At 37.4% G+C, this 26,013-nt stretch overlaps 2 protein-coding genes across 2 annotated transcripts in view; one reads left to right on the top strand and one right to left on the bottom strand.

Moving 5' to 3' along the window:
* The window catches only part of GFM1 (G elongation factor mitochondrial 1), a gene marked incomplete at its 5' end in the record, with an annotated part of 42,633 nt that overhangs the window by 15,748 nt on the left and 872 nt on the right, over positions 1-26,013 (top strand). The window contains 8 exons of the mRNA XM_079704758.1: positions 81-218; positions 1,998-2,099; positions 3,748-3,804; positions 6,756-6,893; positions 7,781-7,863; positions 18,171-18,333; positions 20,756-20,900; positions 25,532-25,692. Of these exons, the coding sequence (XP_079560884.1) occupies positions 81-218; positions 1,998-2,099; positions 3,748-3,804; positions 6,756-6,893; positions 7,781-7,863; positions 18,171-18,333; positions 20,756-20,900; positions 25,532-25,692 (987 nt within the window). The remainder of the gene's footprint in view (positions 1-80; positions 219-1,997; positions 2,100-3,747; positions 3,805-6,755; positions 6,894-7,780; positions 7,864-18,170; positions 18,334-20,755; positions 20,901-25,531; positions 25,693-26,013) is intronic.
* On the bottom strand, positions 7,935-13,752 carry LXN (latexin; the record flags this gene model as incomplete). Its single annotated transcript, XM_079705606.1, has 6 exons — positions 7,935-8,232; positions 8,502-8,564; positions 10,493-10,629; positions 10,948-11,125; positions 12,233-12,295; positions 13,624-13,752. The coding sequence occupies 6 exons, from the start codon at positions 13,750-13,752 to the stop codon at positions 8,134-8,136; spliced, it is 669 nt and encodes a 222-aa protein (XP_079561732.1). The 3' UTR covers positions 7,935-8,133.

Here is a 26,013-nt window from a genome sequence, read left to right as displayed (position 1 = left end):
TAGTTGTGAAGTTTTCTCTTAATTTTGATTCCTGTGTTTCTTTTTTTTTCTTTCTGACCTTATCCAATCTTGACTTCTAGGCAGGTCGATTTGGACAGTTAACTTATGTTCGAAATTATCAAGGACAGTTGAAGAAGGGTGATACCATCTATAATACGAGGACGAGAAAGAAAGTACGGGTGCAACGGCTGGTTCACATGCATGCCGACATGATGGAGGTGAGTATCTGGGCATTGTTGTGAGATCAGAAATTTCTCTAATGCAAGTGAAATACATCTACCTTCTTGGTATCCTGAGCCCCATGAGAAAATCACTTCTAGTTGAATGTGTTTTCCTAGCTTCTTCCTTTTTAGTTAGGTGGGCTACAATTCTCATGTGGCACTTTGATGTAGGCTAAATTAGCACATGTCAGGAACACATTTTAAACCACCATTTGTGAGTTAGCTGTATTTCCTCAGTGGCCAAGGTTGAGGAAAAGGGACATTAGTTCCCTAAGATTCAGAGCACAAGATTCAGCACTTTCCTCAAGAGCTATCCTTACGAAGCGTATAATAGGTTTTTAGGACAGTGGAACTATGGTTCTCAAAGGTAAATGAGAGTAATAAATTCATACGTAACTTCCCACATTGTTCAGTAGATTTACTTCCTGAAATATGGAAGTAGAACCAACCCCCAGAAGGGCCATATTGATGCCAGAATTCATCTGAGCATTTAAAACCTCTGAAGGTCTAGTCTGGGAGATAAACTTTGGCTTGTGGCTTGAATTCTTGAATTGGCTCTCAATCTGCCCTAGCCTTCTGTGGTCTATAGGGTTAAGGCTTGGCAGATATACCAAGTGTGTGAGGTTATCTCCTTCTTGCACCCTTTCTCAGTTCAGCTCTATATTCCTAGATAAATTTATTAGTCTAAGCAAAATGTTACGACATTCAGAAATTTTCAGTGGCCATAACTTTTTTATCTCCTGGAAAATGAATAGGCAGTCTTTCAAAATTAGACATCATTGCTCTTTTTTGAGATAGGCAGCAGGGGGCAGGCTAGAGGGATTAGTGATTGTCACAGCTCTTTCATGGGCCAGAAGCTAGGAGATCCATACAGCTGTGTAACCATTAAAGCAAGACACACACACTTGCTCATTCACAGCCACAACTGTTATTAATGAACTGTCAATATAAAAAAAACTAGGAAGTTTAGAGGCACCAATGCTTTATTCTTAGATTTCCTGTGTTTTTTTAACTGCCTGCATCTGTGAGAAATTAAGATTATTTTAAGTACAGTAGACTCCATTCTCCTGCCTTTGTTTTCCAAAACTTCCTTTGCAGGTTTTCCTTGTATGCCTTTGTCATACACATCTCATTGTTGGACTGTGGCAGCACATATAGTACTACATGTTTTTTATTTGTTTGTTTTTCCTTTTTTTCTTTCTGATAGAATTGTATTTTTTATTTTTTTGAATTTATCTTTTTAAAATTTATTTCTTAATTGAAGTATAGTTGAATTACAATGTTGTGTTAATTACTGCTGTACAGCACAGTGACTCAGTTATACATATACATACACATTCTTTTTCATATTCTTTTCCATTATGGTTTATCACAGGATATTGAGTATAGTTCCCTGTGCTATACAGTAAGACCTTGTTGTTGTTTATCCATTCTATACTACATGCTTTTTAATTCTATAGAAATAACCTTAGAACCATGAGGTTCTGTGTTCTCTCAGTACTGCAGATCCTCCAAGTAAAGATGCCATAGCTCGGAGTTTCCATTTAAAGTAAAATCTTGTCAGTTGAGGTGTGGTTTAAATAAGGGCCCTGTTGAAGGTATATCTTGCTGTGGTTGATTGTTGGTGTTGCATTGATTCTATCTAATTCCTTCATTGTGGAATTCATGGTGAGATTCTGCCACGTTTGTTTGTGTACAGTGTGTTTATTGTGCAATTACTTTTTAGTTATGATGTCCTGGTTTGTATTACTTGCAAGTATCGTATTCTTTCTTTAGGATATTGAGGAAGTGTTTGCCGGAGACATCTGTGCATTGTTTGGCATTGACTGTGCTAGCGGGGACACATTCACAAACAAAGATAATAGTGGCCTTTCTATGGTAAGTCATTTAACTTCAAAGCTGTTTATCACTTGCATTTCAAAAGTCTATGTTTTAGTACTTCAGAAAAACAACCACAGAAGTTTTCATTGAGTGCCAGGGGCATCAAGTGTAGATTGGTTGTGGCTATTTTAATGTCAACTAAACAAGTGCTTTGTTAGCTCACTTACCTGGTTTTTCTTGGTAAAATCATTCCACCATTCTCCAAGGTTTAGCATGGAGGGAAAATCTCCACTAGGTAACCTGGCATGTGTAGCGCTGACTCCTACCCTGAGATCTGCCTCCCCATTGTGGGCACACCTCTAGTTGCTGTCACCATCATCAGGCTAGTCCCAGCCAAGTGCTCCTTCCTTATTAACTCGACAGCTGGAGATTGGACCCTTCCCTCAATCCCCTAGAGAACTGTAAGATCAGGCTGTAACATTTTGGCTAGACTCCAGGGTCAGCATGACAGAACGGAACCGTGCCCTGCAGGCAGGATGCAACTAGAGAGTCCAACTTACTGTACACAGCCTGCCTTGTGGAACTCATAGGTCCCTTTTCATCACTGAGGGAGACTGAAGGGAAGAGCATGCTCGGGGAATTCCCGCCTTTCAGTCCCCTTTACTCCTCCCATTTTTGCCCCCACAGGACAGCAGGCTCTTGCACAGTATGACCATGTGTTCATGAGGGTGCTCCCTCTCCTGAATTCATTCAGTAAAGGACGAATATGAGTACACAGGGGGTAGGTGATTTGCAGTGAAGGAATTTACAGTGGGTTGTTTAAAGAACTGGTCCAGCCTAACAGATGAGCACTATAATAGCTCCTGTATCATATGATGAATTCTTAATTTTATAATTTAGCTTTTTTGTATAAAGTACTCTCTAATGTCTATGGTTTTACATGCGGAGTTAGGACACTACAAAAATCATAAATCTGTAAAGGTTTTGGGGGGATCTAGATAAGGGGACTTTTTGATAAGTATTATTGATAAGGCTTTTTCTAAACTTGTCATTACCAATATGAAGGGACTGGAGGTTGTGGGAAGTACTCAGGCGTTGAGGCAAATAGACCCTGGTCAGTCTTACCTCTGCCCTGTGCTACCTGCTGGCGCTTGGCCAAGTTGGTTATTCTTCTTGCAAAGCCTTTAATGCTTCTATTTGTAAAATGGGGATAATAATATCTGCCTCTCAGAGTTGTGACTGATTAAATGAGATATCATATGCATAAAGAATCTAGTCCCTTTCTCTGCTTCTCTTATCAGTGATGGCAGTATATTTTGATTAAATAACTTATCAGAAGATAGCTATAGCAGATGTAGCCACAAGCTAATAAGTATTCCACATCTCAGCATTTGAATTCATTATACGTAATGATTATGTTAAACTGAAAGTGTCAACAAACTTGAGTCTTAAACAGTTAAGTAAGTAAATAGATGCTTTATTTTTGTTATTTTGGGAGGGAGGAGATCATATAAGTGGACACCTTTATATGTTAATATATTCATTTATTTAAGGAAAAACAGACCAAGATATATTTGTGTACCCTAGGATGTTGACTAGTATTTGTCTTTTGTTCTGTTGTAAAGGAGAACATTAAAATTAATCCATCCCTGACACATATGGTACTGTATTTGAATTCTTCTCTGTTCTTTGAAAAATATTTTAGGAGTCAATTCATGTTCCTGATCCTGTCATTTCAATAGCAATGAAGCCTTCTAACAAGGTAGGAGTTTGATTTAACGCTCAGTGTATCACAGTAAAAACTTGAGCTTTTTTTTGTCTGTCTCCACAGTGCACATGGTGTCTTGTGATAACCAGCAGTCTTATGGTCTCTGTTTCCTCTTTTGGTATTCAGATCACCTTTTAAAATTTACCAGTCTATTAGTAGTAAGTACTTCACAGTATATTTGAAGAAGTTGATGGTATTAAAGTATTCATGAGACTGTGCTTTTTAACTCTTTACTATAGTAAAGGTATATCATTGGCTCTGGAGTGTTAAGTGTGAGTAACTTCCTAGATTCAGATCATAAGAGATGGAAAAGAGGCAACTGAGGCATTTGTCCTAAGTTGCAGAAAAACCTCACTTTAAAGTATATTAAAATATTGCATAGATTAATTGCCTCATGGATTATAATACATCTCTACATCTGTGGTAGTTATGAAGTAAATGTCTGAATATAACATGGAAGGCCTGCAAATAAGACTGTTTTGACTCACTTTCAAATATAAAGTTTTATGATTGGATTTGATGTCATTTAGCTTTTTAGCCAAAATTGCTTGAATAGGTTCTGCATTTGCATTGCTTGTCATTGGAATTAGTTCTGATCTTGAAACATAATTGTTTAGTTCTTAAGTTAGTTACATTCATAACAATCATTTTAATGTGATATATTGACATTAACTCATTCATGCATTGAGTGAACATTTTGTGATCTCTTGTCATCTGGGTACTATCATTTACAGAACGTATTCTGATTTATTGTCTTGTGGATATATTAACAGCAACTACTTCATCTATTTTGAGGAACTGAGATTTTCCAGGCCCTTCTCATTATAGAAAAGAGAATGTTGAGGTGGCAGGAAACGTTCAGTCACTCTGTCTCAGAAAGTTGGAAGGCGAGCTTTACATCTTACCACAGTGAGATGCCACAGTTTGCTCCAAGTACTTTGCCAGATTGGTTGCTTTTCCTTTCAGAAGATGAAGGACTAGAAGTTAAAGATATTATTCTTCTTTATTCCTAACTCCAGAGATTATGTGAGACATTTAACTGTTGATAGTTCACAATCATGGAGGGAAATCAAACACATCAATATTCAAAAGGTTTTTTGGTGTCTTGGGGTTGTCTGCTTCCTGGAGAATTAATATACATCAAATAATGAAATCACTGCATAAAACCCTGAATCTCAGTAGTGGGGCAGGGGTGATCTTCTAGTAAGTTGAGAGTCCCTGGCTAGTGCAGGGAAAAGGGAAAAGACTGGAGATAGACTAACCCAGGATTCAAGTCCAGCTAGCTCTGTGGACTTGAACAACTTGTCTGTACCTAGTTTCCTCACCTGTAAAACATGGATAATTCTGTCGTGCAGCCTTGTGGTTAGAATTTAAGATAAAGTATACAAAACACATAACACATCTTCAGCCACATGTGATAGCTGTTAATATTGGTGATTGGGGTGTGTTAGTTTTCTATTGCTGCTGTAAGAAATTAGCAAAAACTTAGTGGCTTAAAACAGCACAGATGTATTATTTTACAGTTGTGTAGGTCACAATTCGGACACAGTTCTTAATGGGCTAAAATCAAGTATTGGCAAGGCTGTGTTGTTTCTTTCTTGGAGGCTCTAGGGAACAGTTTAGTTCCTTGCTTACTCAGATTGTTGGCAGAATTCAGCTCCTTGTAGGACTGGGGTCCTCATTTCCTTGCTTGTCACCTGAGGGCTGTTTGTAGCTTCTAGAGGCTGCTCATAGCCTCCTTCCTCCTGTCTTCAATGCCAGCAACAGCAAAATGAGCCCCTCTCATGTTTCAAATATCTCCTGTCTCTTCTTTCCCTCTTCCCATCTCTCCACTACCCTTCTTCATTCAGCTTCCATTTTTATTTTATTTTATTTTATTAAAAAAAATTTTTTGGGGCTGCATTGGGTCTTCGTTGCTGTGCATGTGCGGCGAGCGGGGGCTACTCTTCATTGCGGTGCACAGGCTTCTCATTGCAGTGGCTTCTCTTGTTGTGGAGCACAGGCTCTAGGCATGCAGGCTTCAGTAGTTGCAGCATGCAGACTCAGTAGTTGCAGCACACGGGCCCTAGAGCACATGGGCTTCAGTAGTTGCGGCGTGTGGGCTCTAGAGCACAAGCTCAGTAGTTGTGGTGCACAGGCTTAGTTGCTCTGTGGCATGTGGGATCTTCCCAGACCAGGGATTGAACCTGTGTCCCCTGCATTGGCAGGCGGATTCTTAACCACTGCGCCACCAGGGAAGTCCCTCAGCTTCCATTTTTAAAGGCCCATGCAATTAAATTGGGCCCGTCCAGATTATTCATGATAATCTCCCCATCTCAAAGTCTGTAACCTTACTCACATCTGCAAAGTCCCCTTTGCCATGTAAGGTAACAGTCACAGGTTTGGGGGGATTAGGGCATGTCCTTAGAAGACCATTATTCTGCTTACCACATAAGGAAGTTACATCTAAGGAAAATAAAGGTGCATCAAACCACATCCAAGCAGATTGTTTTGAAAGGGAGAGGTCTCAGTGTGCATTTGCCTAGTGTTGGTCTTAACTGCCCTCTTGAATCTACAGTAGAATCTTGGTAACCATGCTGATTCCTTTGATTATGTATAGGATTTCTAAAATATAACACAGTAACACAGATTCTGCTTTCCACTTTATGGGCAGTCTTCCACAAATGGACAGTTTTTGTCAATATAATAGGAAAGGGCATAGAGTTAAGTCTTGGACTCCTGTATCTTGGTGTGAAAAGAAAATTCTATCAGTTAGCTATTCCCTGCTGTCTTGGCTATGTGGTATCCAAGCTCTCATATTAAAAGGATATAGCCTAGAAACTAGATGGTAGATCATTTTTACTTTTTAACTGTTCATGTATTTGATTTCATTCATTAAAGTTTTTTCAACAATTTCATTGCTTATCATGCTTAGTAAAATGTGTAATGATTTTCTTTTTTTAAAGAATGATCTGGAAAAATTTTCAAAAGGTATTGGCAGGTTTACAAGAGAAGATCCCACATTTAAAGTCCACTTTGACACTGAGAGCAAAGAGACAATTGTATCTGGAATGGGAGAATTACACCTGGAAATCTATGCTCAGGTAATGAATAACAAAGAAGTTAAATTCACTTTATTTATGTCTGTTTTGTTAAAAGTCGATAATTCTCAATCTAATGGTTGTAAACTAATAGTGGTTCTTCAAGCTTCACTCTGGTTTTTGTATCTAGATGTGGTATACTGCTTCTTCCAGTGTGTTATTAATTAATTACTTTTGGTTTCTAAATCTTTTTATTCGTAAAACATTGCAGACTTCTAGAATCAAGGCTCAGGGGATTTGCAGTAAGACCATTCATCCATCCCTAGGTTATGGTTCCTTGGGTCGAGTGTATCCTGGTCTCAGTCTTAGGAAGACAACCTCAGGGAGAAACCTGCTGAGAAAGTCGGCCCACCAGTACCCACTCTTCAGGCCATTTCTTGCCTGTTTTCTTCTCAAGTCACTACTTGAAGATCATTATAATGGAGATAAACAAGTGGGTAGATGGGGCCCCTGCTTACCTAGGAAAGGTCTTGTGTGTATGTGAACGAAAACAAAATATATATGACTTATGATTAAAAATTCTGGTTCTGATTATATCTTTGAAGTTGAGATAGTAGAAAATTATGACAACAGATTCATATACTATTCCAGTGAATGTGTAATAAAATGGAGCAAAGATAAAGTTTTAGTGGATAGATTAATTGGAGGTAAGTATAAATTAATCAGTCTAAATTAGAATTCATTTATATAAAATCTGTAAAAGCAGTTTGTATTGTTTAATATCATGTATTTATCCTCATAAGGTACTTAAGTGATGTAAGATTTATCACTTGCTTATCATATTTAAATGAATGCTTCTAAGGTAGTTGAGATTCTTAGGATTTTTCTTCCTTTAGTTTATTATTTTTTTAATTTAAATATATCAAAAAGATCTCTTCTGCTCTTTTTAGAGGATGGAAAGAGAATATGGCTGTCCTTGTATCACAGGAAAGCCAAAAGTTGCTTTCAGAGAAACCATTACGGCCCCTGTCCCGTAAGTATGCAAAATGATTAAACATAAACTATGAGGCTGGAATTTAAAGCTTTTTATTAGGGGATATACATAGCACTATTACTGTTGATAAGACACTTTTACATTGTGGTGCTCTTTATTATGGAAGCTATATAGTTCTGTAGTTCGGGCCGTTTATACAAAGGGACACTTATGAGATTTGTCTGACCCTTTAAGCTAGATATCAATGAAGACTGGTATACACCTCATTAATAAGCATGTTTATACTTCATCGAATGTTACAGTCTTCATTTATTCCAATTGTGCTTCCTTTGGTAGACGGCTATTATGTTTTACTTTAGTACCATATTGTGGATGCCAGAGAACTTGCATTTGCCAAGGAATAATCTCCTGCAAGTAAAGGAAACTGATGCTATGATAAAATTCAGAAAACATTTAAGAAAACAGAGTTGGGTTTATATTTTGTTAGAAACAAAACAGTCCTCATAAAGAAAGCACAAAACAAGTTAAATTGCTGCAAGTGTAATATATTTCAACCTGGTGCCTATTTGAATTTATATAAATTCTGATTTAGAGTTGAAATTAATAAGGCATACTGTGGCTATAAAATGAGTCTCAATTTTCAATGTAGCATCAAATAAAGGAAAATGATACTCTACCTGAGATGCAATGTCATGAAGTAGAATGGTGTAGTCTAACTCAATGAAGTCGTCATTTCTTTGCTATAATAAAAAATAAAAACCTGCATTTAAAACTTGATATCACTGGCAAAAATGATAATTTTAAGAATCAGCTTTCATTAGTAGATGACAGTAATACTTCCACTTAAGTAAAATTAAAAATTGAATGTCATAATTTAGCCTGGCAGAAAAACTATTCTCTTATAAATAAGATTTCTTTCAAACTACATTTTAAAATCATGATTAAAAAAAAAATTTTTCCTCTAAAAATCATTTACCCTTTCTCTGAGTTGTGGTGGCTACTTAAAAACATTACAGGCTATAATCTGTCATTTAAGATTCCTTAATGTTTCCATTATTCAGAAAAGCATCGTTTAAGGGATAAACTACTGAAATGAGAGTGTAAACTAAAGGAAACCAATTTTATAATAGAAATTCTCTTTTAAAAAACTGAAAATAATAAAATGTAATGTTTGATTTTGTAACTAAAGCTTTGATCTATGCTGCTTATTGCTTTGGACACATAAAGTATTTATACTATCAGCTGCACAGAAATATTGCATCTAGAGTTTCAAACCATGGTCGTCAGAAATTTTCTGTACTCACCCAAGGCTCTTTAAGGCTTATAACTGATGTATTGAAACAAGCCCTAGACTCCAAGAGGCAGCACAAACTCCTGTGGCTCCTTTGGTTGACAGTAATTATAAATATGGCCCCAGGATCAAGTAAAACTATAGTCTTCTCTCCTTAATAGTATCTTGAAGCAATCCCTTCTTTGACTATATCAACAAAGAATGTCCTTTAAGGATAAGGTAAAAATCAGGAAGGTTTCTTACGTGTTGGATCATAATAGGTAAAGATATATAAATATATACATGCTGAAGCAGTGGTTAAACTCTTCTGTTGGGATTTTCATTAATGCTTTAAAACTTCAATTTAGTGAAGGGTTACAGGAAATTTCTTTCATAAAGCGGTAACACTGCATATTTTGCTATAAAAACATGGCTTGAAAATCATGATTGTGATTGTATATCCTCTGTAACGTGGACCCAGCTACTCAATTATCTGAGCCTCAATGCCCCTATAGGAGTGTTATAACCAAGGTTGCTATCTACAAAAATGCATTAGAAGAAGGCTCTCTTAAAGTGTTATAAATAGTGATGCTAGGTATTTGGCATTACACTCTGAGTACTGTAATTGGTATCCTGTCCTCCAGTGTCCAAAGTTATCTAATAAGTGGCTGCAAAAGCTTGTGGAGTAAAGGTGCTCCAGCTGCCTTGCAGTTTGTTATCAACAAACTGAAACAAGCCAATGGAAAGTGCTTTTCTCTTACAGAGTATTTTTCTTGTATTCCATTAAATACTACTAGTTGACATATTTTGTTTTTCTTTTAAACCTCTTAATAAAGCTAAACTCAAAGAATTTATTTTAATCTCTTTAAGGTCTAGAAAGAGGCAGTTTGGAATAGTCATATCAGACTTAAAATACAAGGCTAGCAACAAGTAAGATATGAGGTTGTCAATTATGACTAAATGGGTTATAAAAGATAATTATATACAGCAAGCTTCACAAAGACTGAGGTGCTAATATTTTTGTTCCAGCTGATCCTGGGGGAAAAATGCCAGCCATATCTCTAGCTCTGACACTACCATTTCACTAGAGGAAAAAAGCAGAGGTGGTTTCAGTATCACATGATTATGGTAATTTGAACACAAAACTTAGGTTGCAAAAGGAAATAATCTGTATTAAGCTGCACACAAAAACCATTGCCAAATTATTTATAATTCAAGACTTCATCTCTTGAAACTGCAGCTTCACCTTCTCTAGCCTTGATAACTGACTTCTTCAAATACTGACTTCACTATCTTAAATACAAAATGACTAAAGGGGTACTATTTATCCAATATGAATTATAACACCTTCAGTAAATATTAAATCTATTAATAGTGTATTTTATAGAAATTACTTACCACTTGCTTGACAGTTTGAATTTTTGCCATTTTATACCATGTATTTTCAGTAGAATTTTGCCATATTATATAACCACAGGCAACCCAGGCTAAATGTTGAACTGGCTTCATTTCTGGAGGTACATTTCCAAAACTGTCTGGTGAGGGAAACATTTATATGATAAATGGAATTATTTTATATATACAGTATTAACCTTTAAAAAAATCTAAATTCTTAGTCATGTCTTAGTTTTCTTCAAATGCATACAGAAAGTAATTAATTTAATTAAGCCATAGATTGATCTATAAAGTTCCAAGGCTTTTTTTGTTGTTGAATTAGATTAGTAATAAATATTTTTGCAAAAGTCAGTATATTGCCAGCATAATGTTAACATCTAACAGTTTTGAGCATAGGTAATTGATATTGATCTTAAAGTCAAAAAAAAAACATTTTTCCGTGCCATATATTTATATACCTGGAATATTTTGTGCTTCTAGTGGTTCCTTCATAGACTTGAGTCTATGATAAAATGTGTTGTCTTCGTCATCTGGGTTCTTTCCAATTTCTCCTTCAAATGTGAAGTTGACTTCTGGTGCAGTATCTTGTCCCATTGGAGGGTACAGTACTTCAGCTGTGCAATTCACTGTAACTTGCTGTTTGAAACATTTTGTGAAAGATCTTTACATGTAGATGGCCATCCATTACTAATTATTGTTCTTTGAGATATAACATTTAAAGCATTGCCCCCCTAATGATGTTGTTTCAGACTTGACTTGAGTGTACCTATTCCAGAGGTATCTAATTGATGGTGGCCCAATAATTTTCTTAGAGGTATCTAAAATAGGTAACTTATTTTATAACATATAAGGTCTCATAATCTTGTAAATTCATTTTAAAACTATGTATTTCAGTATTAATGGGAAGTCCATTTGTAAGGCAGAGTTTAGTCTGTCTTTATATACCAACTCTAGACTCTGGTTACTTTTTTAAGTCTGTCCATTACTCTTCTTCTCTCCTCCTGAAATAACAGAAATTTCCTCAAACTCAGATTCTGCAATCTATATCCAAATATAAAATGAGAAGATTGTAGCATTGGTTCTGCTTTGTAAAGATGACTATCAAGCAGCTCAAATGCCTTTTAATGAATCTCCTTATGTTAGCCTGTATCTCTTCTTAAGCTTTTTAAAATTTCAAGATTTCAAATTTCAAGATGGTTATGGTACAAGTGGTAGTTCCTTCCTTTTAAGTTTGTCTCATTAATAATTTGACAGGTGTATAATTTTTTAAAATTTCCCTGCCCCATGACTGAAAGATTCTTATCTGAACACAGTGGTATCAGTTGGCCATTCTATTGCTCTTAAATATCTAAGAAAGCACTTGCTTTCTTTAAATAAAAGAAATGAAAAACAGAATGAAACAGACATTAAAAAGTGATGATGATTGTAGAGTTAATTATTACACTTGTTCATATTAGGCATAAATTCATACTGGCCTATGAGTATGTAACATTTTTAAAGGAAATTTATTTTAACTGAAGTATATAGAGTCTCTTTTCTAAATAGCGTGATAGAAATACTAAGTGTATCTCAGAATACACAAAAAGTAAAAACTGACCTTTGTATGGTGATCATTTTTTTTGAGGCAGGGATTTTACAGCAACTTTTTTAAAAACCAAATTAATCCTATGATTTGATCAGCAGAAGTGATATGGAATATTAGGAATCAAATTTTATTTCATAATAAAATGACATTTCACTTACTTTTTGGATAATTTCTTCCGCAGAAAATTTAAGGTGATACTTACGTCCTCTTCCCGGAATATCCTAAAATTAAGAAAATGTGGTGTTATTATAACAATAACTCAATTCTTTACATTGTTAGAAGAATCCATTCTCATTGGTTGGGTGTGGTGCTGACTGTTGGGGGTAAATGATTAAGGCCTTACACCTTGACCAAGGCATGTCACCATGTTTGTGACATCTAATTTAGCAGGTCCTCTAGCAGGGTTATTTTGGATGAGAACAAGAGGGTGAGATAAAAGCATATATAAATAAAATCGGTTATAATTCACTTTCAGTCATACTCTAACCTCTGGATCTGTGATCCTAAATTCCACATAAGAAATTTTGAAAATTTTAATTCTAAAGGTGACAAATAGGATGCCCCATTGAAAAGCTTTTTCATAAAGCCTTATGTACCCTCCAAATAGTGTTCAATGAAGATGAATTCCATTTTGAGGCAGCTTACTGCAAAGTGGTTAGAGAATGTTAAGTACTGCTTTTACTTGTATGTTAGTGGACCTGCAAAATGATGCGTTAACAAATTTTATAACAGTAAGACAGACGTTTAGGTATTTCACTTTTGAATCAAGATGTAATTGAGAATCTATACCTAATTATGTTATCTGGTGTGGTTTTGAAATAACATTTACTCCCTGTCAGCTCTTAAAGACTTTTAGCAGTTAAACTTCTGTCAGATAAATAAGGGTCAGTCTCAAATCTATTAGATTTTAGTAAAATGGAAACAAGCTTAGTGGTTGCTGAGGTCTTGAGCGTTTAATTTAACCCTTTAGCCAAAGGGGGCCCATCACTCACAGCAGTCAGTGGCAGTAGTGTTTGGATGGTTGAAGTGAAGCTTCAGGCCACGGTACTTTTACTCTGCTTCGTCAGTTTCTGTTGCTTTTTGTTTACCCCTTCATTTTGGTCAAAGCGTCTAATAAAGGATTGATCTTAAAATTCAGGCAGTGAAGAATCTTTTGCAAGATGGGAGCTTTTGTTGGCCCAGATTGGAGTAGTAGATGCTAAACATAGCGCCAGTTTTAAGATCCTTTTGAAAATGGTTCCTATAGGTTTCACTTGGGGAAAGGGGAGAAGCCGCCCCAATTGAGAACATTTACCGATTTCCTTGTAGCAGGGCCCATAAAAACTATCAGTGCCTCTGCCTTCCCGTAAAAACAACAAACAGCCCCGAGGCTGTCCCCAGAGACTGGAGTGCGGCCCAAGCCCAGAAAAGCCAACTCCTCTAGAGAGACAGCCAGCCTTGAGGCCCAAAACGGGCAAGGGGTGTGGGGAGTCAGGAGCAGGTGGAGCTGAGACCCTCGACGGTGGGGGGAACGCTAGCAGGTGCCGCCACCACCCTCTGCCCGACTCACCTGCAGGCTGGCTTGTTTGACTGTCTGCACCAGAAACACCTTGTGGGGGCTGCCCTGCTGGTAGTTGATGCAGCTCTCTACCACCGAGGCCGCCCTGGTGGCCGGGTAGTGGGTCGGAGGGATTGCCATTCTTGGTGAGCGGCGGCTGGGCTTGTGTGGGGCTGCTCGAGCTTCACAGGAAGGGAAGGGCACCCCCGTCCTGCCTGCTGCCGAGTCCCCCAGGCGGAAAAGTCAGCCCTCCTCCTTCGGGCTGGGCGGGGCCTGGGGCGGGGCCGCCAGCTCCTTCCCTCCCGGTCTCCCTCCTTCCCTCCTTTCCTCCTTCCGATTCTGCAAGCCGCTTCCTGGGAGCTGGCTCCTACCGAGGCTGCTCTTGGAGCCCCGCCCTGCTACCGCCTACTGTTACTCTCTGGTCCCTGTTTGAAGAGAGCCCCCTCCTACTTTAAGGGGGGGGCGGGTGAGGAGGGAGTCGTTGGGCTGGGTTGTCAGGGACTACATCCTTCCTTTTATTAACCTTTACAGAAGCTTGGGGAGGGGCTTTCGGGCCTTCGCCTTAGTGGAGAATCTCTAGGGCTTCAAGTTTCCTCTTCGTGGAAGGAGGCTGGTTGCTTTACTTGAAGGCTGGAGCGCAACTTCCTTATACACCACCCGCAGTGTCCGACACGAGCGCAACTTCCTTATACACCACCCGCAGTGTCCGGCACGGGGCAAAGTACAGAGGAGCGCCAGGTAGTGAGTCATAGTGATTCCTTCTTTTCCCTTCCCTGGCCAGGAACAGGCTTGCTCATACCCAACTTTCTGTGGTGGTGTATCAGTTCTGCCCAAATCAGGGTGCGAGAGACTGCAAACTATTAGCATTAATTTGGAGGATTATGTAATTTAGGTCAGGAGAATTTTAAAAGGTACTTGCACTCCTCTCCCTTTGCTGATCTTCGAAAGATGAGGTTTTGATATCACACCATGCTTCCAACTTTCTAAATCACTTTGAAAATTTTACTTTGAGGATTAAAACTTACTTAAAAACTGAATTTATACAAAGCACTACATTGAAGTAGCTTCTAACAAAAGCAGTTTTTAAAGCTCCTTAAGCAAGCACAGACTTTTAGTAGGCAGTGCATTTTTACTCTCCAGATCTCTTAATTACCTCCTGTGAGCTTTAAAGGAACTATAGTCTAGGCTGTTCTTTGGATTTGCTGTAGATCTAGCAGCTAAGATTTCTTTTCATCAAGTGTATAGCCAAACTGACACTGTAGCTTGTTGGCTTAGAAATAAAGACTCTATGCTATTTTTCCCAAAAATGATTTTGAAGGTTCCTTGGGTAGACATATATATTGTGTTGCTTTTTTTTAAAAAAAAAAGTTAACAAAAATGTATTTGTAATGTGTTGTTTTCCTCAAATACCCTTTTTAATTTATTTATAAAGTCTTTGGAGTAAGTAGATTTTTAAAGAATAGTAAGTGGTAAGGCATTCCCATTCTTTCGAATTATATTAGCCAACAACCATCACGTAACTAGAGGATGAAAGGGTTAGTTTCTCCTCAAGGCTTTTTGTAAAAAATTGAAGCTTGTTTTTCTGTTTTTGGGTGGGAGCGGTGGGGGGATGAGTCATGCATCTATCAGCCAACCTCTTAGGTTGTCATTGTATTTGTGTGTTAGTTGTATGAATTATGTGCTCCTTTGATAGTGTCCAAGAAGGAGTGGCCGAATACATTCTAATTACCCAGAAAGAGCTTTTTTGCTGATACTGAAATTTTAAAGTTTTCACAAGTAGCTAGTTAACATCTGTTTTATTACTAGTTAGACTTGTGAGGAGTACAATATGTGAGCTTCCTAGATGAAACCACCCTTTTGAAGCTTTACGAATACAGTTACCATCTCTGTAGATCAAGGCTAGTAACAGAGGTTGTGACATATCAGGCATTTATTTACTAAAAGTACACATACCAATTTAGGTTCTTTTTAAAATATAATTATTATATTAAAATTTTTAAACTGCCTATTTAGAGATTTTAAATTGCATTGAGAGAATCTTATTCCTATATTTGAGTCCTTGAAATCTTACTTACTAAAATTTCATTAGTGGTAAGTCAAGAAATCATTATCCGCAAACTTGAATAATGTATGAGTTACCTTGAAAGTAGCAAAATTATTATGGGTCTCTGGGATCGGGCAAATTATATTATTATTTTAAATAATTGTATGAACATAAAACTTAAGTAAAAACCCCTATGGCTTGCAACTTTGATAAGACTATGAAGTCAAAATAAATCTACAAAATAGAGATATACAATAAAACCAACACAAATTCTAATTAACAGTAATTTTAATGTGAGAGATGATAATGTTTTGTCAAAATGAAATTGTCTTTTACAAAATTCCAGTGGTCTGACCACAGGAGCATGGATTCTTTTGCCTTCAGCATATCTATTCAGTGCCTACCAAGTGATGTCTTCGTTCTTCCACTTCTCTATTTAAGCTACAGTAAAATCTCTCTTTGTGCAGTGTCTTCTAACAGCTTTTGAAGTGAATGCATCGTGTGCAGGCTAAATCAGTTTATATTCTTATTAGCCTTTTAGAAACATGTTTGATTAAGAGTGTTGGTACAGATCCTGGCTCTGCCACTTAAGAGCTGTATCACGTTTGGCAAGTTACTTAGCTTTTCTGACCCTCAGGTTTCTCACCTGTAAAATAATAATAAAAAATAGTGCCTACTTCATGGGTCTGTGGTGAAGAACAAGTAAGACAGTTCATAAAAAGTGCTTAGCACAAGCCTGGCACATAAGTGTCCTGTTATTTGGCATCCACTTGATTATAAACGCAGCCTGAAATCCCTGAAACCGCAGGGATTGCTTGTCTGTAATCTGGCCCTCCACGGCACTGCTGTCCAGTAGCAGTCTGTGCAGTGATGGAAATGTTTGGCTCTGCTGTCCCGGACAGTAGCCACTCTCCACACCTGCCTGTTGACCACTTGTAATGTGACTAGTGCAGCTGAGGAACTGAATTTTAAATTTTATTTAATTTCAATGTAAATATCCATGATTAGTGATTACCATATAGACAGCACAGATCTAGAGTATGTTGTATGTCATATTATTGTCAAATTGAAAACAAAATTTAAAATGTCTCAGAGAACTTGAGCATACTAGCGAATATGTCAGTGGACCACAGTTTTGGAATCCCTTCAGTAATTCTGTGGTGATTTGGAAGTTGTTTCTCTTCTCCTTTTCCTGCTCTCGGTTCTGATAGCTGTTTGTTTCTCTCCCGGGAAAATCAACCATTCAGCATTGTTTCCCAGCCTATCCTGAAGCTCTTGACTGCTGGAAGATTATTTAAAGGCAGTTCATCAGGCACATTCACGCTTAGGCTCTCTATGGAAACTGCTTATTCCAAGCTGACATCTACTGAAATTTGCTGTTTACTTCTTCCAAACCATTCACAGATCTGTACGCAGGAACACACACTCATTAATGTCCATTTACCTGCAGTTATCTGCAGACACCTTTGAAAGCAGCCAGCTTCTTCCATCTTATGGTCTTGAGGAAGGTTTCAGTTTAAAGGAAAAATGCCTTGCAAACAGTAGATACTCATGAAATGTTTTTTTCAATGATATCGTCGTAGCCTGTGTTTACATATATTTAGTATGCATGTAAGGTGATTATTTCATCCTATTTATGTTGTCATTAGTAGTTTCAAGTAAACACTGACCTGTGTGTCTATTTGAATGACTTATGTTAATCATGATCATTTTGCCATTAATCATTTTCAGGTGTTAGTTATTCCACCTGAAACTCCCTTCTCTCGTATTTTCTCAGTCCATAGTGTACAAGTTGTAAAATCAAATAGCAACTATCTCAATGAATTAACTGCATAGCTCCTATTTTCAGGTAATTATCCTCATAGAGATTTAAGGAGAGAGCACTGTGTCCCAGGGAAGGGAGGCATTCCAAAAGAAATGGGTAAGCTCTTTGGAATGTAGGTTACTATTAATAGAATAAGAACCTTAGACGGACTTTTTATATTAATTTGTTGACTTTTACTTTCTACTTGTGAAATTCAGAATTAGCAGAATTAAAACCATGGATTACTTTGGTGGTGTGCCCCACCCTCACCTCCAAGTAAGAACAGAAAGGACAGGATTACTTTTTAATTATTTTTATTTTATTTTATTTTATTTTATTTTATTTTTGTGGTACGCGGGCCTCTCACTGTTGTGGCCTCTCCTGTTGTGGAGCACAGGCTCCGGACGCGCAGGCTCAGCGGCCATGGCTCACGGGCCTAGCTGCTCCGCGGCATGTGGGATCTTCCCGGACCAGGGCACAAACCCGTGTCCCCTGCATCGGCAGGTGGACTCTCAACCACTGCACCAGGGAAGCCCAGGATTACTTTTTAAATAAATTCTATAATAATTTTATAGCAAGGCCATCATATTTGAAGGAAAATGTAAAAATGATGAGAGGTGGTTTTTCATTTAAATTAGTAGGAGTTATTTCATTTTGGTAATTATATAATGGTATGCTGATTTTTTCTTCTTCTTCCTAAATTACTTTCAGGTTTGAGTTTACACATAAAAAACAATCAGGTGGTGCAGGCCAGTTTGGAAAAGTGATAGGTGTACTGGAGCCTCTGGACCCAGAGAACTACACTAAGTTGGAGTTTTCAGATGAAACATTCGGGTCAAATGTTCCAAAGCAATTTGTGCCTGCCGTAGAAAAGGTAAAAACAAACAAAAAAAAACCTTTATTGCATTCAAAAAAAAAAAATCAAAAACAGTCTATTAGGTATCAAATCACATTGCTATCACATTGTCTTCTGTGGTTCATTTTCATTACAGTTCTGCTTCTTTTTCTCATTAAACTTTCCATCTGATTAGAATCATTAAGTTCAAGAGCTATAAATATATGCTATGATGATGAGGGGAAGTCATTCTGTTTCTTAATCATAGTTACTGTATTTCTCTTGATAAATTGAAACTACTTCATTGATTATAATCAGCACTTGAAATTTGCAGTAAGCTTAGGGGTTTTAGGTGTACTGATGTAGTAGAATGTACATTCATTAAGATTCCCAGGGGCTTCCCTGGTGGCGCAGTGGTTGAGAGTCCGCCTGCCAATGCAGGGGACACGGCTTCGTGCCCCGGTCCGGGAAGATCCCACATGCCGTGGAGCGGCTAGGCCCGTGAGCCATGGCTGATGAGCCTGTGCGTCCAGAGCCTGTGCTCTGCAACGGGAGAGGCCACAACAGTGAGAGGCCCGCGTACCACAAAAAAAAAAAAAAAAAAAAAAAGATTCCCAACACCTGGGTGCTGTCCTCATCTCTGCTAGTGATTAACATACCCTTGGGTAAGTCATGGTGTTCAGAGCCACTTTCTTTTGTAAACTGAGCATATAGTACTTAATTCCAAACCCCTCACAAACTCAAGGATCACATAAGACTCTGATATTTCTTTGGGAATTGTGAAGTGATTTGCACATATAATGGGTTACTAGTGATTTGTTGGCTTTCTAGGTCAACTGGCTTTAAGACAGTTGTAAACTTTTAGCAACTGTCTATTCTTGTAGATTGAGATTTTTAGGTTTTTTTAACCTTTTAACTTAGAAATCTTTATTAACAGATCATAATTTTGGCTTCAGCATTAATTTTGGTAGCATTTTTTGTGATTAGTGTGTTTCATTCATTATACTTTATTTCAAGACAATAGTTTGTCATTCACACAGTTTTAAATTATCTTTTCTTCTCCAGGATTAATGTAAGTGAAGGAAAGCTCAGATATTTTTCAGCATTTAGAGTTTACAGTTTTGAACGTCAGAAATATATTGTACTACATGTGCAGCTGTGTGATTGTCTTGCCATGAAAAACTGTCTTGAATTGTAGGAGCTCTACGAGTATTTAAGTGACTGAATGGAAAAACAAATTGCACACTTATCAAATTGTACTCTTTAAATATGTATAGTTTATTGTATATAAGTTATACCTCAATAAAGCTGCTTTTTAAAAAAAAGAATTGCTTTGGAAAAATGAAATTAGCTTTTAATTTTAGTTCTTACTGACATTGTATAACACTAAAGCTGTTAGGTAGTGATCTGCCAATGAGGCAGAGCAGTGATAGGTATATAGTAGGAGCTTAAGACACAGCTGTTGATTAGATGTCAGTTTTTTTTTAAAGAAATGTAAATTTTTTGTTGTTGTTTATTTTTACTTGTTGACAGTTTTGCTTTTTATTTATTTATTTATTTATGGCTGCGTTGGGTCTTCGTTTCTGTGCGAGGGCTCTCTCTAGTCGTGGCGAGCGGGGGCCACTCCTCATCACGGTGCACGGGCCTCTCACTATCGCGACCTCTCTTGCCGCGGAGCACAGGCTCCAGACGCGCAGGCTCAGTAATTTTGGCTCACGGGCCCAGTCGCTCCGCGGCATGTGGGATTCTCCCAGACCGGGGCACGAACCCGTGTCCCCTGCATCGGTAGGCAGACTCTCAACCACTGCGCCACCAGGGAAGCCCTAGATGTCAGTTTTGATTGAAGTTTTATTTTAGAGAATTTCTTAGATTTGCCTTTCCCCTGTTTCCTCCTTGTAAAATTAAGATCATGCTGTCTCTGTAATGCATCATGAGAGTTTAGTAATTCTTGAAGAAGAGGTTATGAGAAAGTGATTGCTAGTGCTCTCAGCATCACTTTCAAACCAGCTCTCACCTTTAAGTAATAGACTTTTGCAAGGGATGGCTCATCTAGAGTCCACAATAATGATACCTAAATAGGCTGTTCAACTTAAAAAAAAAAAAATTTTTTTTTTTTTTTTTGTGGTACGTGGGCCTCTCACTGTTGTGGCCTCTCCCGTTGCGGAGCACAGGCTCTGGACGCGCAGGCCCAGCAGCCATGGCTCACGGGCCCAGCCGCTCCACGACACGTGGGATCCTCCCGGACCGGGGCACGAACCCATGTCCCCTGCATTGGCAGGCGGACTCACAACCACTGCGCCACCAGGGAAGCCCAAAAAAAAAAAAAAATTTTTTTTAAAGAATGAAATATAGCATACGTAAAAATGTTACACTTCTGAATACTAAAACGTTTGGGGGTTTTTCATAATGCTTCTGTGAGTGAAACCCACTCACTCCAGAACTTGTGTTCATTCATTAACAGGGGTTTTTGGATGCCTGCGAGAAGGGCCCTCTGTCTGGTCACAAGCTCTCTGGGCTCCGGTTTGTCCTGCAAGATGGAGCATATCACATGGTGGATTCCAATGAAATCTCTTTCATCCGCGCAGGAGAAGGTGCTCTTAAACAAGGTACGCTGTGTCTAGCAGTTGCCACATCAGTGCATGTGTTTCCCTGGTGCACCATCAGAGCAGCAGAAGGCAGCACTGTGTTAGTTAGGTCTTCTTCCCATCCCCCCAACCCCACCAGAGCAGTAAGCAGCACCCCAGGGTACATGGATAGGCTCTGGTCAAGTATTCAGAAAATCAAAGTGAGGGTAGATTACTGTGTTTTCTTTCTTTCAAAATTAAAATCCTACTTTGTTCTCCTAAATTATCTGGTATTTTTTGTAAGTTTAAATTCATAGATAATCTGTAAGTTCTACTTTTAATAGAGAAGACAGAAATGCTCAGAATTATAAGAATTATTTTAAAGAAACATTAACTATAGTCATCCTGTTTTTAGTGATTTATTCAGATGTCAGAAAAATCTATAAATTTGTAAACAACTTTTTCATATATGACATTGTAGGCTTTTAGGCATTTGAAAGAATTCAGTAAACCTTATTCTCAGTGCAGACTTCTTGTTAAACTGCTAAAATTGTCATCCTTTCTCACATAGAATAATATGTCTATTAAAACCCTGATGAAACAGAACCCTAAGCAATTGCAGATATATCTGATTCATTGCTTTTAAGAGAGAAAAGCAGATGACGGCACAGCAGTTTGACATTGGGGGCTTTTACGTTGTAACTGGGAGCCAGAAAATTCATTCTCTTGGTCATCTCTTCCATATCCGTTATATGGTAATTTGTTATGTCCATAAGTGGGTTTTTGCAGAGAATTACATTATGATTCACAAAACATTTCAGAGATATTTTTGTCAAAGAGTGTCAAAATAGACAGCAGAAAATTAATCCTAACACATAATTTCCAGGCATTTGGAAAATCAGGATTTTATTGTATGAATTTTGGACTTTGTTGGTTTTGGTCTGTTTGCATCTGTGACCAGGAGTGGGGCAATGGCTGGAGAAGGTTGCTCATTCCTTGACCAGGTTGCCAATTCCTTATTTTACTTAAACTAATGGGAGCCATTAGTAATTTGTGGTTTCGTTTCTCAGTTGTGAAAGGGTGAGAGAATCCTCCATTTTCTTTATGCCAGCTAGCTATTAAAAATGCATTTGAAATTTATGATCTAGAAACCTTGTCACAGTCTGTCAGTTGTATTAATAGGAAAAAGGGAAATAAAGTCACAAAGAAAATAAGACTTTATTAGGCATGATTCAGATTGTATTGATAACACCTTCCTCTTGCCTTCTAGGGGTTCACCACTTTAATAAATCTTAAACTGGCAAATTGGTTGTAATCACTTCATATTCTTTTTTTCAGCTTTATTGAGGTGCAGTTGACAAAACTGTAAAATATTTAAAGTAATGATTTAATAAATGTATACACTGTGAGACTTTTTTAAAGTATAGTTAAAACAAATTAGAAATCACCAACTGTTCTATGCTGGTTCTTGACTGGAAATTGGTAGCTTTCCTGGATAGAGGTTACATAAAGCAAGGTAATTGGTAAAATCAATTAACAAAGAGCCTCAACCTTTTTAATTGTACCTATATGAAATATAAATAAATATAGATTATATGCCCATAACATACACATAGCCATGAAAAAAGTCTGTATGTCTATGCATATTAACTAAACAGGTAAATATGTACCATTCAGTTTGTAAATACTTAAGTGTACAAATACTGTTATGTGTGATGATTGCCTGGTGGGGTGCAAAGGAGAAGCACCAGATAATAATTGAATTGAGGAGTATTGGGTTTTGCCAGATAAATATGTGCAAATAAACAGGTTACAAGCGTGAAAAATGAATTACTTTGCTGTATCATCACCTGATTCTTATTTCTCCATGACTGAAAGATAAAAGGGTAAAAGAGTAAAAGGAAATTTTTGCTGGGCTCTTAAGAAAATCAGCTTTTCATGCATACACCTCCACTGATTATCATATGAGAGTTTTAGGGTGGAAAATGTTGATAAATGAGCTTAGTATCAGATTAGCTTATACTTTTGAGCTATTCTCTATTATCAAAATTGGAAGAAAAATAGTTCAAATTCTCACGTAGTTTTCATTGAAAAAAAATGAAAACTGGAACTATTTTCAGTCACAATGTAAACTTTGCCCCAGAGATTAATCAATGATGTAACTAAAACTGAAACGTGAAATTGAATGTTCTTTCAGGGACTGTTTTACCCCATGGATGTTAACTGTTGCCATCATTGTCTATGGCCAATTTTTAGGCTGCTGTGCTTGGTCTCTGCAGAAACATTGAACTTGTAGCTACTCTACAAGAGAAATAAAGGCCTACCCAGAGTCATGTTAGCTCATTTTACTCAGCAGTGTCCCTTTTCTGATCTCCTGGGCTTCGAGTTTGAATGCTGGCTCTACTTCATACTTAACTCTGTGGAAATGGGCAAGCCCAGGCTGTTTGGAGATAGTAATGCCAAAGTATTAGATGAGAATGTACTTGAAAACACTTGCACACACATATTTGGGCATAGTGAAGGCTAATCCCTCTTCCCTTCACATTACCTTTGACCTAGCACTGTGCAGTGCCACCCATTTGCCAGCTTTTGGTCTCAGAGTGGTCATAATAACACTTATTGATCACTTTTGTGCTGTGTATTATGTTGAGTACATGAATTATCATATCTTATCTTCAACAGTGGCCTTATAGTTGAGAAAATTGAGACTCAAGAGTAGTCAATCAAATGGCCCAAGGTTACATGTTAGTTAGTGGTGGAGCTGAGAGTTAAACCCAGACCAGAGCCTAGCCCTTGACCACCTCCTCACACAGCCTCTTTAGCACCCAGCCTGGTGTTATCAACTTTATCCCTAGGGGATTGAAATAGAAACATTACCACCTCTACGCACCACTTTGGCTTAAAAGGTCCTGTGATGGTGTGGGTATTTTCACTTGCTTTTTATTCTACTTCTGGAAAAATTGCTTGTAGGACTTGGCTGCCATGTGACTTTTAAAAAATGGCAGGATGAATTTAGCTCTGGAATCTTGTCATATGGAATGGGACAGAGAAAAGCATGAATAAGGGCGAGGTGAATCAGAAGGTGGATTTAGGAAGAAAGAGGGAGTTAAAAGGAAAGGAGCAGGGTGAGGGAATATGAAACCGAGAACTGGACAGGTCGTCCTCAACAATTATATACTATACACTATATACTTGGCCCCTCCTTTCTCTTTAGAATATGACCGTCTCATGCTCTAGCTCTTTTATATTACTGACCTGTTGAAAACACTAGTTAATGTGTAACTAAATTTTAATATGTCTGTTCACATCTCTCTTTCTGGGTACCTTCTTCTGCATTAATTACATTTATTTAGAGCCAAGGAAGCTCTGCTGTTGTGGTAACCCAAGAAGTTAACAAGAAATAGAGCTTCTACAGTCTAGAATTTTTAGTCTACTGCTTTAGCTGTCTACGTAGAATTCTGCAGGCTTAGCTAATGAAACTTAGGAGTCTGCAGAGTTCAGTTATTCCTCTTTTCAGAACAAAATTCACTAATTAGGAGTAATGAGTCAAAGTTAGGTCTGAGCTAAGATATGATTTGAATTAGAAAACATTTCAAAGAAATGCAAGTATATTAAATGGCTGTTCTTATAATTATTGCACTTAAGCTAATAGTGTCTTTAGAACAAGTGCTTTAATGAATATATAAGAATAATTGCTGACTAGATTATTATAAACAAATTGATGCTTGGAAAATTATGATTATTTTAAAACAAAACATTTTGTCACCTTTTCATGTTATGCTTAAAGTCTTTATTTAAAGATAATTCATCCAGTCTGAGGCTGAAGTATTATTCCACACTATCGTAATGTCCAAATTAAATATGAGTGTTTGAAGTTTTTTTTATATTCTCTCCGCACTGTTATATTTTCAACCTCAGTCAGCATTTGTCACAGTAAGAAGTGTTCTTGTTATGTACTAAGTGGGATTAAAAAAATAAGGTTTTTTTTATTTTAAAAAACACATAAAAAACACATTGTGGTTTAGTGCTTAAATGGCCTTTAGCATCTAGGCCGATGTCTTTATTTTGTAGGTGAAGAAACATGACCTGGACAGATTGTGTTTTTCCAAAAGGCGTATAACTTATTAGAGGCAGAGCAGAAACTAGAAACTTGGTTTTCTAATTCTCAGTCGGGTATTGAAATTGTTTAGCATAGGCATATCTCAGGCGTGACTTGATTATTGTCTCCAAGTATAAATAACTGTCTGCCAGGGACCAACAAGAAAGAATTGATTTACCTTGGTCAGAGACTTAACAGATAGTGTCTTTATTCCTGAAGGATTTCAGAAAGAATTAGTAACCCTCAACTGCATAATTTAAATGGGAAGGGACTTGATCGAATGTTGTTTTAAGACCCTTTTATATTATTTCTGCAACCTAATGATTTTTAGGATGAAAATATGGTAATGGACATACTAATATTAGAATTAAGTGTTGTCTTACTGTAAGTTCCATTTAGAAGAGTGACTGCTGCTGCTACTAGAAAAATGAGTCCAGATCAGATATTTTAACCTTATCATTTATGTGTGTACCTTTGGGAGAGCACTTTCTATTTCCCTTTTGTATATGTGGATAGGAAAGAGTTCCAATTTGTTTAAAGATTAATAAACCAATTTATTTTTTTTAAACCCTAGCCCTGGCAAATGCCACATTATGTATTCTTGAACCTATTATGTCTGTGGAAGTTGTAGCTCCAAATGAATTTCAGGGACCAGTGATTGCAGGAATTAACCGGCGCCATGGAATAATCACGGGACAAGATGGAATTGAGGACTATTTTACACTATATGCAGATGTAAGTACTGTTAGTCACTGACATCCTTGCTTTTATTATCCACAAGAGAAAATCAGAGTTAGCTTTTGTTTTTGGAAATTGTAGAGCAGATTGGCACATTTCCACGTTTGAGTATTGAATTTGTGGCTTATATGTATGTGGCAATTTCTGTACTTTGCTGTTAGAGCATCTCTTTAAGTGCAAAATCTAAAAATAAGATTCATTTCAGGTAGGCCTTTTGTGAGTATATCATTTTCTTAGATGTATAATTACCTTTCTTTCTCATTATAGCTTTGTTTGCGTAGCCCTTTTATTATGTTCTAATTTATTGGGATAATATTT

Source organism: Hyperoodon ampullatus (assembly GCF_949752795.1).
Source record: "Hyperoodon ampullatus genome assembly, chromosome: 5".
Classification (NCBI taxonomy): Eukaryota; Metazoa; Chordata; class Mammalia; order Artiodactyla; family Ziphiidae; genus Hyperoodon; species Hyperoodon ampullatus.
Note: the sequence above shows the minus strand (reverse complement) of the source record. Positions and strands in the feature narration are given on the sequence as shown.